This window comes from Kwoniella shivajii, chromosome 1 (assembly GCF_035658355.1).
Source record: "Kwoniella shivajii chromosome 1, complete sequence".
Lineage (NCBI taxonomy): Eukaryota > Fungi > Basidiomycota > Tremellomycetes > Tremellales > Cryptococcaceae > Kwoniella > Kwoniella shivajii.
In genome coordinates this window covers 3,111,761-3,128,151 of record NC_085908.1, presented here as the reverse complement: position 1 = coordinate 3,128,151, position 16,391 = coordinate 3,111,761, and the positions used below count along the sequence as shown (strand labels likewise).

Genomic DNA, 16,391 nt, shown 5'->3' with positions numbered 1-16,391 from the left:
TCTCTTCCTTTCACTGCTGTTAGCTATAACATATACAGATTATATGTCGGATATGATCAATCCTTTCACTTCTCCCGGTCCAAAAGATCTGGATCAACTTTCGCGTCACATCATTACAACTCGCAAAATGATCCTTTATTCTTCTTGAGATAGACAAAGGAGTCAATGCCTATTTCCCATGCGTAGAGATCATCAGGGGAGATGACAGCGGGATGAAGGTGTGTTGCATCCTTGAAAACGCATTGGGCTCAAAGAACATGACCGCTTACTGCGTTATCGTCGGATATGGGGTCTTCTCCCCACCAAAGATTAGTATTTCATCAGTATAACTCTGCTGGAACTGTTTACCGGTCTTACACGATGCATAATTCCGTGGACCCATAATCATTAATTTTTCGTGAAGGTGAGGAGAAGAGGGTTAAAACGCAGCACACCGTCTCATAACGAGACATCGAAGAACTCCAGCTTCGGGTATGGCGAAAGATTACTAAAATCAAAAAGGTGGGTTGAAAGAATATAAGGGAAGGTTAAAAGAAAGAAGCGAACCGAAAACAAAACCTCTAAGAGAAGAATACCAAAAGTTTGTTGCAGTAATCGCGAAAGAGCAGTATACACATGCTTCAGGTGAGGTAGTGGGAGAGGGGAATAGTCACAAAGCGGAGGACAGCGTTTATGCCTCTTCTTCCTCGAGAGGGATTTCTTCATCACCGTAGATCTCGTCATCTGTACCAGCTTCCTGGTATTGCATGTACTCGGAGACGAGATCTTGCAAGTTGGATTCGGCTTCGGACTGTAAGTAAAGCAACATTAGCTCGGCTCAATTGATGATTTCTGTGTGTACTGTTCCCACTCACGAATTCGAGCTCGTCCATACCTTCTCCAGTGTACCAATGAACGAAAGCCTTTCGTCGGTACATCGCTGAGAATTGCTCTCCAATTCGCTTGAAGAGCGATTGAATGGAAGTGGAGTTACAGATGAAGGTGGAAGACATCTTGAGACCTCGAGGAGGGATATCACTAAAAGGGATTTTCAGCTGGTGTCCCAGGACGAAAGACTGAAATGACTTACCATTGAGCAGCAGAGATGTTTCCAGGAATCCACTCGACGAAGTAAGCGGAGTTCTTGGTCTGGACGAGTTGGATTTGGTCCTCAACCTCCTTCATGGAGACTTTACCTCGGTAGTAACAGGCAACGGTGAGGTATCGCTAAGGCGCTGTCAGCTTTTATTCTGTCTCAGCTTACAAAGCATTTGACTTACACCGTGTCGAGGGTCAGAAGCAGCCATCATGTTCTTGGCGTCGAACATTTGTTGAGTGAGCTCGGGAACGGTGACAGCTCGGTAACTGGCGGAACCTCGAGCGGTAAGAGGAGCGAAACCAACCATGAAGAAATGGAGACGAGGGAAAGGAACCATGTTAACGGCAAGTTTTCGTAAATCAGAGTTAAGTTGACCGGGGAATCGAAGACAAGTGGTGATACCGGACATGACAACGGAAACAAGGTGGTTCAAGTCACCGTAAGTAGGGGTGGAGAGCTTGAGGGTTCGCATGCAGATATCGTAAAGGGCTTCATTGTCGATACAGAAGGTTTCGTCTGAGTTCTCAACAAGTTGGTGGACGGAAAGAGTAGCGTTGTAAGGTTCAACAACGGTATCAGAGACCTGGAGTGCACACGTTCAGTCAGCATTGGAACGATCGTCGATTAGACAGAATGTACTCGCCTTAGGAGAAGGAACGACGGAGAAGGTACACATCATTCGGTCGGGGAACTCCTCTCGGATCTTGGAGATCAAGAGAGTACCCATACCAGCACCGGTACCACCACCAAGGGAGTGGGTGATTTGGAAACCTTGAAGACAGTCACAGCCTTCGGCCTCTCGTCGAACCACATCGAGAACAGAGTCTACGAGCTCGGCACCCTCGGTGTAATGACCCTTAGCCCAATTGTTACCAGCACCGCTTTGACCAAAGACGCTATGATGGATGTGAGCTTTTGCTTTTTAGAGGGAAATATAGATGGATCACTTACAAGTTGTCTGGTCTGAACAAGCTACCTAAAGGACCACCTCTGATAGAGTCCATAGTTCCAGGCTCCAAATCAATGAGGACGGCTCGGGGAACGTATTTGCCGGCAGCAGCCTCATTGTAGTAGACGTTGATTCGTTCAAGTTGGATATCAGTGGTACCTTTGTAAGAACCATCGGCTTGGATACCGTGCTCCTCGGAGACAACCTCCCTGTGGAATTGTCAGCTTGAATGGTATGTGATAAAGAGATTGATCTCACCAGAACTTGGCACCGATTTGGTTACCACATTGACCAGTTTGAAGGTGGACGATCTCACGCACTGAACGAGCCATGTTGCAGACAGGGTAGAAATAGAGTGAGACGAAAAGAAGCGAGGTATGGGTTGGATGATGTATTGTGGATAGTAGAAGAAAGTGACGAAAGAAGAGGGAGGGTATAAGAGAGTGAGTAGGGCGGGAGAAGGTGAGAGTATGGTATTGAATCGGAGTTTGCGGATTTTGTGAGTTGGCAGTGGTGAGAGCAAAGGGTCAAGATTTGGGAGACGAGATTGTTTGGAAGGATGATCAGCGCGAGGAAAGGTGAAGGTTATCAGGAACAACCATAATTAGCACAATATACACACATTCTTTTCACGTGAAATCCGGGTTTTCACTCACTCTTGTCTAAAGTTTACAGTTGAGGAGGGAAGGATGGGTCGTTAAAAGAGGTATAAAAGAGTGTTGGGGTTGAGTATGGATAGGTTTTGAAGGTGAAGGATGAAGAAGAGAGTGTATACAAGATGATGTTGGATGAATTAAAGTTGAAAAGCAGTAGCAGTACCAGCTGGGATGTTTGTGGGTGGTCCGTGCGGTCCTTCGCGTGTTTTCTCAGAATTGCAGTTAACGCGTCGAGCGGAATTTTACGGAATCATTGACTATCAGCTGAATGTGGCACTCTGACATGGTAACGGGAACGACGTTCTCGAGGTATTTATCCTATAGTCCCCCTCGTCTCTATGAAGACGTGAGCTCTACTTAGAATGAAGTATTGCTTAAATCACGCTACCTTCGTTCAGGAGTATCCCCAAAAAGGGCTTGTACATCTTCCTCGAAGATCTGCTCTAATCTGTCCAAGCTGACTAACGATTACCATGAGTTCCCATCGTCACCGCCTTGCATAGCTCGTGATCTATGTATCTACCTGTGAGGCTGATCTACACAATTGTACCTATACAAATGTACTGCTTAACCCTATAAACCCATTAAATCTGCATCCATTCCCTATCTAATATCTGCTGCTGTAACAAGGCTCAGAATTGGACTAATGCTCGAGATGAGCAATGTCTTGATTGACTTCTTTCTTCTCGTGTTCGGAAGAGAAAGCGGGTTGTTCGTGAGTAGAGAATTCTAACAAATGAATCGTCAGCTTCAAAATGTAAGGATCAAGTATCGATACAGAACCCAACTTACGATCGACTTTGGTACCTTTGAACCTCCAAGCGGGGACTCCTTGTTCAAACAATACATCGAGTTCACCATATGCTCGATGCTTGGTTTCAGGAAGACGCAAGAAGATGTATGCCGTACAAAGACCAGCACTTCCAGCCCAGAACTAGAGAAGGGGAATACTGTATCAGCCAATGAACGAGTGCGAATGCGAATTAATAACTCACAAGACCACTTTTGGCGCCCCAATTCCAAGCAGTAGGACTGAGCATTCGAGGTACGATGATACCACAAATGATGTTCATGATCTGTGTGGACACAATGATGAGCAATGAATATCGAATCAACGTGAGGGTGACCAAACACACCTGGTAAGCTATACGGGATAAGGCAACTGATTTTTGTCTTAATCGAGTGGAAGAAAGTTCACCGATCAAGGTGTAACAGACTGGACCAAGGGAAGCGTTATATATGAAATTGAGACCAATAAGAAGACCTCCAATGGTGTACACAGCACCGTTACTGTGTGCGAAGCCCAAACCACCGATAACGACAAGCATTGTAGCCATTGTCGCCATTCCGAAGAAGTAGATAGTTCTCCGACCCATAATTCTCAAAAGACCCCAAGAGAAGAATGTTCCAATGATAAACATCGAGTTCAAGCTATCGAGACAAAGGTCAGTGGAAATCGATCGGCTGACTACAATCACCACGAAGCTGACTTACACCATATTCAAACTGAATGCGAGGTTAGTAGAGATACCAGCTGTTTGCAAGAATTGAACACCTTGACCGATAAGGTTTTGACCAGATAGCAATTGCATTGCGAACACCATCCTAGTAGATAATCAGGTCAGTAAAGTATTGTTGATGACGAATAGCAAGACTCACATGGTGACCTCGGTCCTTCGACGATCGATTCCTCGGAAACAGTCAATGTATGAAGTACCAGCTGATACTTGCTTTTCGAGCTCATTGGTGTGGATCATCATGGCGACAGTATTCTTTGCATCTTCTCGGGAAAAGTATTCAGGGTTGGTCAATTTAATCAAAGTGTCTTCTGCTTCTTCTAATCTGCCCTGTCGGACAAGCCACCATGGAGAGTGAGGTGAGAAACAAACGATGAGGAAAAGTGGGATGACCCAGACCCATCTACACATGCACGATTAGTCACCACAGATAGGCAGACGGATAGAGAGGTGAACTGACTGAACAACGAATGGAATACGCCAAGACCAGTCACTTGCGATTGGCACGGTAGCTTTGACGACACCGGAAGAGAGCAAAATACCCACTCCCCAACAAAGGTTGACATAGGCAGTAAGATAACCTCGAAGTTGAATTGGGCAAACCTCGGAAGCATAGGCAGTTGTAAGAGTTTGGAAAATACCTAAATTGGAGTCAGCGAGGCCATTGATCATCATCTCATTTGACTTACCCCATGGGATACCACACAACACCTCAGCAGCGACCAACATACCCAAAGAATTTGCGAAAACCATGACGAAAATGAAGCATGTGAGGGCAACGATGGCGACCATCATGACCCTCTTAGGACCAAATCGATCGGACGCCCAACCGTTAATGAGTAAACCGATGATACCACCAGCAGAGGATCCGTTACTGAGGGCTGATTGCCAATCTGCAGGAATAACATAACCGTTCTCAGAAACACTGAGAGGTACAGGAACACCGAATCGTTTCAGGAAAGCAGGATGACCGTAAACTATAAAAAAGGTATTCAGCGGCTGGGACTGGTATGCTAATTTGCCTGCGAACAACACATACAAGAACCAATGACGACAACGTCATAACCTTCCATGATCAAAGCACCACTCAATGCCATACTCCACAGGATTGCCTGTTGATTTTAAAAGATCAGTACGTGGGCTTTTCGCTGCCACACAACATGAGCTCACTTTCTTATGCGTGCGGAATGCATCGGCCAAGGAAATCTTGTGTTCAGCCTCATCTGCCTTCGCGGCATCTTTGAGAACTTGATGGTCGATTTTTGTCAATAGTTCGTCATTGTTGGCGACTACAACGTTGGGGGCACCACTGTACTCGTTGGATGCCATCGTGATGGATCGATCTTGTTGTGAATATACTTTGGAGTTGAACGAAGGGAGGGGAAAAGCTTAGTTTGCCCCGCTTTCTTCTCGTATATATTCTTGCCCGGGAAATTAAGCACGGGCCCTTCACGGCTCTCGGCTAATACATCAAGGGTAATACCGTGAAAGTGAAAGAAGGGTGGTATGCATGCCAATCGAATCAAGTCGCATTACCTGCGATGTTTGAGGTATCGTATTCTCGGCTTTTCTCGTTGGGACTGGGTGAAGGCGCCAAAACATCAATAATGGGCACCGCGTGATCCCCGGCTCCGCTTCCGGGCCGGCTGAACATTCCCTCCGGGGATCGCCGTGGGGTAACGTTGATATCCGTAAAAGGTCGATCACAACTGTTTTGTTCGTCTTTGTCTTTGCGCCAATTCACGGATCATGTATAGACCGTCCGTCCATCGGCTTGTTCTTCAAGATATGTTCGGCTATTATTTTTATCGTCATCACACTTTCGAAACCGGATATGTTCGGCGTATCTGGTTCTAAGAATTCAGAAGGTGAAATGCAACTCCCAATTGCAATTACTTTCTAGCAGCGAACACTATCGTGAAAACCAACGTAAAATAGGCTGCAAGTATGAGATTCATAGATGGACTGTGAGTGTTCGTGCGATCGTTTACGTCCTGTGATCTGACGCGTTTGGTACAGCTGGAATCGACCTGTTGGTCAAACTTTCCTTGGCGGTGTGGAAGTGATAGAGACACTGAAAGAAACGGACAAAGAGCTGGAGGTTCTTGTATCTCCTAAGCATATCGCTTCTCGGGGAGACACCCTTAACGGTAAGTATTGTATAGCCTCGTTGATCATGCGCTGACGGACATGCTAAGCCTCACTGCTTACTGTCTCCATCAGTTCACCTGCCGATGACATTCTGAAGGTCCGGATTGAACATCACACTGTAGGTCTCGCTTTGGGTGTTCTTTGCTAGATACTACCAATCTCACAAGCAAGGGATCATGAGCTTACGTGAACCAAAGGGTGTTCGACACCGTGGACCTGATTTTGAGCTGTTTCCGGATGGAGCTCCGGCGACTCCCAAAACCAGTATATCCAAAAAGGACGATAAAATCAAATTCACCTCTGGAAATCTATCGGTCGATCTAAATACTGCACCGTGGTCGTACGGTTTGACCTTCCGTGACGGAGACAAGGTTCTGACATCAACACAACCTAAAGGTCAAGCTGCTGTCGATATGCCCCATCATCTCACCTTAAGCCAAGCTTCTGCTCAATCACTCCTGGGGAACGTCCACGACGCTCTCCCAAGAAGCGACTACGTGACCACGGCCCAAACGGCCTCTGGAGGTTGGGTTCGCTACATGTTGAATGAGATGGCTCTTGGCGTTGGTGAGACCATCTACGGCCTGGGTGAAAGATTCGGACCTTTTGTCAAGAATGGTCAAAATATCAGTATTTGGAACTCGGACGGTGGAACTTCATCAGAACAAGCTTACAAGAATATCCCTTTCTATCTCTCATCTAAAGGATATGGTGTTTTGGTCAACCATCCTGAAGAAGTTGAATTCGAGGTTGGAAGGGAAAAATCTTCCAAACTTGGTTTCAGCGTACGAGGGGAAAAGCTCGAATACTTCGTTATTGGTGGTGGTTCCATGAAAGCGGCTTTGAGGAACTATGTAAAGTTGACAGGTTTACCAGCGTAAATATCATTGATTCCGAGTGAGATCGTTAGCTTACAAATTTCATAGTCTCCCACCGGCCTGGAGTTTCGGTCTCTACCTTTCCACATCATTTACCACATCGTACGATCAAGAGACAGTTTCAAGCATGTTGAAAGGAATGAAAGAACGTAACTGCCCAGTCCGAGTATTCCACCTTGATTGCTTCTGGATGAAGCGATATGATTGGTGTTCCTTTTCTTGGGATCCAGAGGCTTTCCCTGATCCCAAGCAATATCTAGCAGATATCAAGCGGGACTATAACGTTAAAGTAAGTCTTTAAGTGATAAGAAGATAAGCTAAATGTTCAGGTCTGCGCATGGGTTAACCCGTATATCAGTCAAAGATCAGAAACTTTCCGGATTGGGGCAGAAAAAGGATACTTAATCAAGCGAACAAATGGTGATGTTTGGCAATGGGATCACTGGCAAGCCGGTAAGCATTACACGATCTTCTGCATGAGTATACAAATTCTGATGCTTTACTATAGGTATGGGTCTGATTGACTTCACCAATCCCGAAGCCTACAAGTGGTATGCTGGGTTAATCAGAACTCTCCTCGATACCGGTGTCGATACCATTAAGACAGATTTCGGAGAGCGTATCCCTCATTTGGATGTAGTCTACCATGATGGATCAGATCCATGGAAGATGCACAATTACTACGCTCAGATATACAACAAATGTGTATTCGACGTTATCAAGGACAAATTTGGAGATCATGAAGCTGCCCTTTTTGCTAGATCTGCAACTGCTGGTGGTCAACGTTATCCTGTTCATTGGGGTGGAGATTGTGAGAGTTCTTATGAAGCGATGGCCGAAACCATGCGTGGTGGACTGAGTCTTTCATCATCTGGATTTTCATTCTGGTATGTCAACCCGGAACCTCAAGCCCGTGATCTGACCTGACGAGCTAATGCGGTTGACAGGTCTCATGATATCGGAGGTTTCGAGGGACACCCGGATGAGAAAATCTTCAGTCGATGGATTGCATTTGGCTTATTCTCCTCACACGTACGTCGCTGTATGGTATGATTCGTCGCTTACGTATAGTCTCGATTACATGGATCTTCATCTTATCGTGTACCATGGAACTACGGAGACGAAGCAGTAGCCATTACGTCTAAAATGATCAAGGCCAAGCTCCGACTTATGCCTTATCTTTATGCTCAAGTGAGTAGAAGAGTTGTTGCTCCTTGCTGACATTGATAGTCTATCAAAGCTCACGAGACAGGTGTTCCGGTCATGCGAAGTATGATATTGGAATTCCCAGAAGATCCAGCAACCGCATATCTTGATCGACAATAGTGAGTACATTTACTTTGGGCCAAGGCTGGCCGATCTGACGATTTCGTTAGTATGCTTGGAGATTCACTTCTCGTCGCTCCAGTCTTCCATGATGCTACAACTACGTATTACATTCCCAAAGGCAAATGGACTTGTTTCTGGACCGGAGAAATCGTTGAGGGACCCAAATATGTTACAAAAGATGTTCCTCTCGATATTATCCCTGTTTTCGTTAGACCAAACTCTGTAATCCTTCTTGGTCCAGAAGACATCACTGTTCCCGATTACGAGTACGCCAAAGTCAAGCTTGAAGTTAGAGAATATCAATTAGAAGGGGAGGTGACAGTGGATATTCCAGTTGGTAAAGGACCTGAATGGGCTGGATCCGTCAAGATCTCCTCCGGTGGTAAATGGGATAAAGGGAATTTTGATTTAATCCAAAGTAAGGCTTGAAGGCTCGAAGTATGATAGAAACCCTAATATAGAAATCGATAGAATGAACAGTGTCTAATGCATGCTTTGTCACCTGGTGTTGAGGCCAGGATACAAACTTCAGCATAGACAGAGCGTTTCTCAAGCCCACGATACCACAGCGCGAACCATCGCTCAGTGCTCATCCAACTATCTTCTCTTGGCGTCTGCTGCAACTCCTGAATTTGCGAGCCTTACACTTTTAATGAACTTGTGTATTTCTCTTCTATAATCTCTTCATCATTCACCGAGCTTGCTCTTAAAGCAGAATTGGACTTCCCGCCTTAGCGAGTTCCGCTTTTGCCGCTTCGTAGCGCGGCCGTCATATATGATTTTCTCATGGAACCAAATAAGCGAGATCTACGACGTACTCGATCATGTACCTGAAGTAAGTACTCTACGAGAAGACAAGATCTGATAATTCAGATGTTTTGTAAAAGTCTCGACTTATGCTTAAATACTGCCAGACAGTTCTGAAATCATTTGAGTGCGTTAGTCATGTTATAAAAAGCAGGCATTATCACCTTTTATGTCGTGATCAATTGAATACATCAACGAGTGCTCAATTCTCGGAATCCCTCGGTTTTTACCTACTGGTAATGGATGTAATCGCCCTTTGATCATCGAGTCATGAGTATCTCTGAAGTGCATGATAACCGCAAACGGCTCACTGACAATTACCGAGAATGCTTTCAGCTTCGTTCACACGGTTCCTGATGGCGTGCATGACTGTATAGCACATCATCATAAAATATGAAATATTTTTTCCAGGATTCCCCAAGATCCCCAGAATCAGATCGAACGATGTATAATAGATATAAGCCATCTACAAGCAAGATGCTGAGACTTAATCCTCCCACCCTCAAAAATTTTCGTCAAGCGAACCATAAGGAAAAATGTGTTCACCTGTGACACCTGACGAGGCAAAGTACGAAGATCCTATCAATGGGCAAAATGGTACTTTCAAGACCATTGCAGTGAGCGAGAAATACGCCGATGAGACTCTTCGTTTGGTCGAGGCTCACGGGGCTGAATTTGGCCCTTTGACATCTGAAAAGGAGAAAAGATTGAAGTGGAAATTATACCTACATGTTATGGGTTTATTATCTGCCATCAATTTACTGCTCTTTGTAAGTGTTGAATTACTCGAGAATATTACATTGCTGATAACGAGATCCAGATCGACAAATCCACTCTAGGATATGCTGCTATTCTTGGACTATTTGAAGAGACAAAGATCACAAAGGCTCAATATAACAATCTAGGAACATTCTTTTATGTTGGTGAGTGGTGAGAACCTCCATGTTGACTGAGCTTTCCATGCTGACTCGCTTGTTAAGGTTATCTCGCCTTTCAATGGCCTGGTCATTATTTGATGCAACGACTTCCTTTGGCTAGATTCGTTGCTGGGTTGGTATTCTTTTGGGGTGTAACTGTCTTTCTTCATTGTGTCGCTACCCGTTATGCCGGACTAGTGGTCCTTCGATTAGCACTTGGAGCGGCTGAATCTGTTGTTGTTCCAGCTATGGAAATGACCATTGGGATGTTCTTTGATCGACACGAGCAATCTGTTCTTCAACCTGTCTTATGGTTAACATCAGCTCTAGCACCTCTATGTGCCGCATTCATCTCATATGGGCTTTTGTGGAGCGAAAGCAAGGTGTCACCTTGGAAGTTGTTCATGATCGTAACTGGTGGTAGTTCCATTCTCCTTTCCATCCTTGTATGGTTCAGATATCCTGATAACCCAGGACATGCGACATTCCTCACTCTCGAACAGAAGGTACATACCATAAACAGGGTTCATCAATCAAGTCAATCTTCGATCGAGCAGAAAGTATTCAAACCTAGTCAATTCAAAGAAGCTATACAAGATCCAATTTCGTGGCTCTTCACCCTAGCTGTTTTCTGCCTGATGATTTCGAATAATCTGACTTATGGACAACAAAATCTCATCACTACATCTTTAGGTATCACGACCCTTGGGTCAACACATGTCGCAGCTGCCGGTGCTGGTTTTGGAATCATCGCTTGCATTCTTGCAGCTTGGGCACTTCATATTTGGCCAACACATTTTGCTGTTCATGGATTAGTATGGTGCATCCCAGCTATTGCTGGAGGTATTGGTATGATCACTATTTCGTGGGACAAACCTTTAGCTATGTTGGCTTGTTTGATTTTAGCCGGTCACACATATGGAAACACCTACATTATTGCTTTAGGATGGACAAACTCATCGAGTGCAGGTTATACTAAGAAACTGACCAGAAACGTGATGTGGATGTTTGGTTATTCAGTTGCCAATCTCATCTCTCCTCAAATATGGGTTCCTCGAGACGGTCCAAGATATTATGGGGCATGGATAGCTCAAATCATAGTATCGTGGTGGAACTCCGCTGGTATTATTCGTGATTCAGTTCATCCTTACTAAACGAAATAGGGAGAGGCGAGAATGGGCTGTAAGTCTGGGCGAGGAAGAAAAGCCTGCAGAAGGTGAAGTGGAGGAAATTGATGAGGTTACAGGTGAAATAATCAAGAAGAAAGTAGACATTGCACTGCTGGATTTGACGGATTTGGAGAATAAACGGTTTATATATCCCTTATAGATAGAGCACTGAATGTCAGTCTTATCGGAAAATGCGTTCATGAGACTTGAGGATGGATGTTATACTTGATACATGCAGCTTTGTGTATTTGTGAATCTGACAAAAGTCACAAGTCAAATCGACTACCTTTTCTTGTGACCTTGAGTGTCATAAGACATCTTCTGGCATAGACCCATCAGGTCTTGCTTGACACATTTCTATATCACTGATCAGCCTATACTGATTTTCGCGCGTCATGATGACTCACCACATCGACCTTGATCCGCGAGATTGATAAAAGTACACAATTTACATTCCCAGCCCTGCCATCCCCTAAGTCTTGTCGAGACATCTTCCGATTTGTGATCCTTTTCTATTTTGGTGTCAATCTGCTCCAGTTGACTACTTGTGTCGATGAGATTTTGTGTAAATCCCATGGTTCGAGACCTGGAAGAACCACTCGTACTCGCCAAACCAAGCGCTCGAAGTCTCTCTTGTCGAACTAAGTCCACTCCGAGACTTGTCGATGGTCGTCCCAGCTTTGCCTGTTTCAATGTTGTCACCGTATTGTCGATAGAAGGCGATCTTTCTCTTTTTGCTGCTTTCACATTGTTCACGTTCGCAGACTTAGAGGCTCCAGCTTCTGGTTCACCGCATGTTGTCACAAATTCTTGCCATCCACCTCTCAGTCCCTCACGTTCTTCGTCATCCATGTCTTCTTCCATTTCCCTCTTCCTCTCTTCCGCGTCTATGTGAGGATCGAAGACTTCATCTTCTTCGTCAAACACCGGCTTGGCGTCTTCTTCTCCATCATTACTCGAGGTGTCATCCTCATCTTGCTCTTTTATGAGAGGCTTGCTATTTCTTGTGGACGGGTCAGATAGGACTCGAAGACGTGCTTCTGCTGCAGCAGCTCTCATCTCCGCTGCGGTCTTCGATTTTGCTCTGGGTTAGGAAGAAAACCGTGTCAATAAGGCCGTGGACTATTCTTCAATAGAAGTCACAGACTCACACTTTACCCTTAGTGCTGCCCTCTTTCCACCATGGATTATTCTCTATCCACATCTCACCTGCCCTATTCCTGGCTCTCGTAACACTCAATCCTTGCTGCACAAGGACCTGACTCATGTTATCAACGAAAGTCTTTCGCTCTTCTCTATCTTCCTTTGTGATCTCTTTGGTGGTCATTAGCGTACAACATACGCCGGCTATAGCCAATCAGAGACTGTCAACTCACGTCTTCCTCCATCTAACCTCAATCCCACCTCGCCCATATCTGCATTATTTTTGCGTCCAGCTTTACGACGATATTCAGTTTGTCTCCCTGAACGATGAGAAGCTTCTCCTTTCACCAAACCTGGGGTGCGACTGGCCCCAGGACCTCGGGATGGCCGTTTTGCTTTCCGAGCGTCCCTACGATATCATAGTTGCTAGATGAGCTGTTGATAGACAGTACAGATTTCATGAGCGTGACTTACGAAGCGCTTACACCACATACGTATTCTGGAAAGTCCGATGCTCCTGTACTTCCGAGGTCAATACACTTGGTATCCTTCATCAACAGAAGCGAAAACTCACGATAACTTTCTCCCCCCATTCGAACGCTATCTTGTAATCTTTTCCCATCGGACCAAAAACCTAGACAACTCATCTAGATGAATCCTCCATTCAAAGAGCGCAAAGATGAACGTACCATCTCCATAGTATCCTTTCGATTGTAGTCGGCGTACATCCGCCTTAATCTCTGCCATAAGCTATTGCGGATGACAATTAGCTTGTGCTTTGAAATTGCAAGTATTGGAGTTGTGGGCTAACTCACTTTCTGAAATTTGGGACCGTGATTCATTTGCTATTTTGAGCAGAATTCAGCTTTCGTCTTCATCGTCTCATATATGTCAACGAACCTCTATATGAGCCATCTGCTTATTTGTCAGCTTCTGATATTTGAAACTACGGCATAAGGGAGGCTCACCTCATGACACATGACAGATATGATATAGTTCAATCTGTACCATCAATGTTAAGTTGAAGAACTCAGTTCACAAACAACATGGAGACTGAAGTAGAGCCCGAAAACCTAAACCTACGGTAGAAACCTCCCACTAGGACCTCTCAGGACCAATTCTATGCTCTACAAATTGTCAATTAACTGAGTGCTCGAATGTGGACACCGGCCAGCTTACTTGACCATGGTTCCAATTTCTACCGGCAAACTAGTACACGACGACAGAAGTCAGTTCTGCTGTGAGGAAGACAATAGAGGACCACAACTAGATGATATGGACTAGCTTACCACTCGATTGAACTCTGCTTCCTCCAACGTATGAACCTGCATGAACCTCTCTTTCATAATGGGTTTCATCTGATTCTCTCGTCAGCTCGCTTCCAGATCGCCACTGAACGTAAGATCCATACCTGTGCAGCTGAGAGATCTAGTCAGCCATCATATTAGGCCGATTGGAGCACATTATAGCTTACCGACTGCTTTGAGTATGTCTTCAGCATCCTGAGTTTGTCTTGGATTAGCTATTCGATCACAATGTGAATGGATACGACAAGCTAACCGTAGTATCCTTCTTCTTCGCCAGCGAGCGTATGAATATGATATATCTGTAGAAATGATTAGGATATACAATATTGCTGACACATAAACTCCGTTGAACGTACGGATTTGGATTAGCATGACGCTCGTTCAGTCGCCTATTGATCCATTATCAGCTCTTAATCAGACTCAACGTATGAGCAGATCACGATCTTACAGTTGTGGAGCTTGCATCTTGGGTCCGGCTTGGATACCTTCTGGATATGCCCCCTTTATGCAGCACTGAGAATCTTCTCAAATGTTATGTGGACAGCATGAAGATATAGCACTCTGCCTTCAGTCAATTGCATCGGATCAACATTGATCAACCTCCACTTTGCCGCTTCAGTTGACCAGACTACTCATCACTGGGATTAGAAATAATTTGTAATGCGTCCTGAATACCAATCAACATCATAATGAACCATTACAAAATACAGTCCGCCAACAGGGGGCAAATTTCACGCTTTGTCTTGCGTTTTAACTTTCCTCGCTATACGGACTGAAAAAACCTGAACTACCTGAACTTTGCCTTTCCACCTTTAGCCTAAGCCTTGCGCTCCTTTTGACACTCTTCATCTCTGTTTGTACAACTTGACCTTGTTCGGAATGAACCCGGAGATCTTCGAAGGTTTCTGTGCTGAGCACTGAATTTAAATCTGAGATTGATGATCTCTGGCTTCGGCTCGAGGGGAATGATCCTAAAGATGTACTCTTGAGGATGCAAGAAGTATCAGAGGCTGAGCTGGAATAGGAACCGGAACCGGCAGAATCCCCGTTGATTTCTTCTTTCGCTTTATATGTAGCAAACTTCGCAGAGCCCAGCACATCCACTAATTCTACCAATGTCCTGGCTGTTCCCGGCTCAATCTCAGAAATCGTACCACCTTCCTTGACGACATCTTCGGTGTTTCCTTCCATCCTCACGGTCACGGCTGAAGAAGGTGGGGCCAATCTTAGTCTCTTGGAATTCTCAACTACAGCTTTTATGGCAGCTCCCGCCCCTCTTTTATCGACATAAGCCTCCACACGCGGGTATCGACCTTTGAAACAGCTCCTAGCTACCATCTTCCTATTTCGATTACCAATTCCACCACTGAATGGCTGAATTGGATTGAGGGGATGGTAATTGTCTGGCTGATCAAGGGATGGTAGCGGCGGAAGAGCTGTCTTGGGGGGAAGCACGGGTTTTTGGTGGATTAAACCTGGTACGAAATCATCTGGAGTCGCTTTTGGATGACGCCTTTGAATGTGAGCCATTAGTGAAGGGAAAGTTGGACCTTCGAAGAGACAATCTGCCAGAAGAGACCATTGTAAGCATGGTCGATATATATGAAACAATGTGTGAGAAGTAACTTACTGAATGGACATCTAGCTGAGAAACCTCCCATATGTCCAGTCTGAACATGCTTTTCACATTCAGCTGCAGTCCCAAATATCGCCGTGCAATCTAGCCAGTGACATTTGACTTGGCCCGGTGGGGTGTGATTTGGATGTAAATGAGCATGATGTATGTGCTTTTCCAAAATCGCCCATGAGTTCAGTACTGCCGGACAACCACTCCATCCGCAATGTGTAGATCTTCGTCATTCGCATCAACATCAGTTTTCTTCCTTCGTGAATTATAAAATACAGAGATTAGAGGTATAGACAAACCTTGCATGCACAAACACTTGAAGTTGGATCGCTTTGATCTTCTGTTCTTCTCCGTCGCTTGATTCTGTAGCTTCTGCATGAGCTTGACGAGCTGCTTGAATAGCGATCACTTGTTCTCTTCTTATCGTTTCCATCAAATTCATCTGTTCTCGCTGTTGATCTATGAGGTGAACTCGATGGGAGTTGGGATTCTGACACTGATGACTGGGTTCATTGAGTAGAATTCCTTGATGGGTTTGAATGCATTGATTTGGTCTCCCTCGAGAGCTGTTTGCTCGAGATCGAGCTTGAGAAGATGATTCACCTTTTTGAGCTTCCTTCTTCGTATATTTGGCGTCTCTCTGAGCACCTCGAGAAGGTTGATATCGACCAGATGTTTGCACCATATGTGGCTGTCTTAAGGCCATAACTTGAGATTGAGACTGTGGTGCAGGAGCTTTGCTGGTTTGAGGTGGTGGGGGTGGTCTGATTGGCCTATCAAGTCGTGTTCGTTCATAAGGGTCAAATCGGAGGAGAACATTCCCTTGTCGGGTCATGGAAACAGGCATGATGGCCGCTGAGGTG

General features: G+C 45.1%; 6 protein-coding genes across 6 annotated transcripts; 2 read left to right on the top strand and 4 right to left on the bottom strand.

Annotated features, from left to right (window-relative positions):
- Nucleotides 1–670: 670 nt before the first annotated feature.
- Nucleotides 671–2,359, bottom strand: IL334_001154 (beta-tubulin; the record flags this gene model as incomplete). The annotated part of the gene is made up of 7 exons (XM_062932914.1): nucleotides 671–790; nucleotides 855–1,017; nucleotides 1,070–1,206; nucleotides 1,260–1,661; nucleotides 1,722–1,974; nucleotides 2,030–2,236; nucleotides 2,286–2,359. The coding sequence occupies 7 exons, from the start codon at nucleotides 2,357–2,359 to the stop codon at nucleotides 671–673; spliced, it is 1,356 nt and encodes a 451-aa protein (XP_062788965.1).
- Nucleotides 2,360–3,326: 967 nt separating this feature from the next.
- Nucleotides 3,327–5,529, bottom strand: IL334_001153 (uncharacterized protein; the record flags this gene model as incomplete). The annotated part of the gene is made up of 10 exons (XM_062932913.1): nucleotides 3,327–3,412; nucleotides 3,476–3,617; nucleotides 3,679–3,759; nucleotides 3,820–4,114; nucleotides 4,178–4,288; nucleotides 4,343–4,603; nucleotides 4,661–4,841; nucleotides 4,890–5,177; nucleotides 5,240–5,312; nucleotides 5,371–5,529. 10 exons carry the CDS (start codon nucleotides 5,527–5,529, stop codon nucleotides 3,327–3,329), a joined length of 1,677 nt encoding a protein of 558 aa, XP_062788964.1.
- A 618-nt stretch (nucleotides 5,530–6,147) lies between these two features.
- On the top strand, nucleotides 6,148–8,987 carry IL334_001152 (uncharacterized protein; the record flags this gene model as incomplete). The annotated part of the gene is made up of 10 exons (XM_062932912.1): nucleotides 6,148–6,167; nucleotides 6,220–6,350; nucleotides 6,399–6,469; nucleotides 6,549–7,228; nucleotides 7,278–7,512; nucleotides 7,559–7,682; nucleotides 7,738–8,116; nucleotides 8,177–8,261; nucleotides 8,460–8,554; nucleotides 8,606–8,987. 10 exons carry the CDS (start codon nucleotides 6,148–6,150, stop codon nucleotides 8,985–8,987), a joined length of 2,202 nt encoding a protein of 733 aa, XP_062788963.1.
- Nucleotides 8,988–9,901: 914 nt separating this feature from the next.
- Nucleotides 9,902–11,611, top strand: IL334_001151 (uncharacterized protein; the record flags this gene model as incomplete). The annotated part of the gene is made up of 4 exons (XM_062932911.1): nucleotides 9,902–10,135; nucleotides 10,186–10,288; nucleotides 10,346–11,387; nucleotides 11,446–11,611. 4 exons carry the CDS (start codon nucleotides 9,902–9,904, stop codon nucleotides 11,609–11,611), a joined length of 1,545 nt encoding a protein of 514 aa, XP_062788962.1.
- A 147-nt stretch (nucleotides 11,612–11,758) lies between these two features.
- On the bottom strand, nucleotides 11,759–14,366 carry IL334_001150 (uncharacterized protein; the record flags this gene model as incomplete). The annotated part of the gene is made up of 18 exons (XM_062932910.1): nucleotides 11,759–11,808; nucleotides 11,859–12,535; nucleotides 12,603–12,765; nucleotides 12,828–13,003; nucleotides 13,069–13,111; nucleotides 13,169–13,228; nucleotides 13,284–13,344; nucleotides 13,410–13,439; nucleotides 13,495–13,509; nucleotides 13,563–13,596; nucleotides 13,678–13,721; nucleotides 13,774–13,803; nucleotides 13,884–13,952; nucleotides 14,006–14,013; nucleotides 14,069–14,096; nucleotides 14,155–14,200; nucleotides 14,258–14,290; nucleotides 14,350–14,366. 18 exons carry the CDS (start codon nucleotides 14,364–14,366, stop codon nucleotides 11,759–11,761), a joined length of 1,584 nt encoding a protein of 527 aa, XP_062788961.1.
- A 285-nt stretch (nucleotides 14,367–14,651) lies between these two features.
- On the bottom strand, nucleotides 14,652–16,375 carry IL334_001149 (uncharacterized protein; the record flags this gene model as incomplete). The annotated part of the gene is made up of 3 exons (XM_062932909.1): nucleotides 14,652–15,466; nucleotides 15,532–15,752; nucleotides 15,828–16,375. The coding sequence occupies 3 exons, from the start codon at nucleotides 16,373–16,375 to the stop codon at nucleotides 14,652–14,654; spliced, it is 1,584 nt and encodes a 527-aa protein (XP_062788960.1).
- Nucleotides 16,376–16,391: the final 16 nt, after the last annotated feature.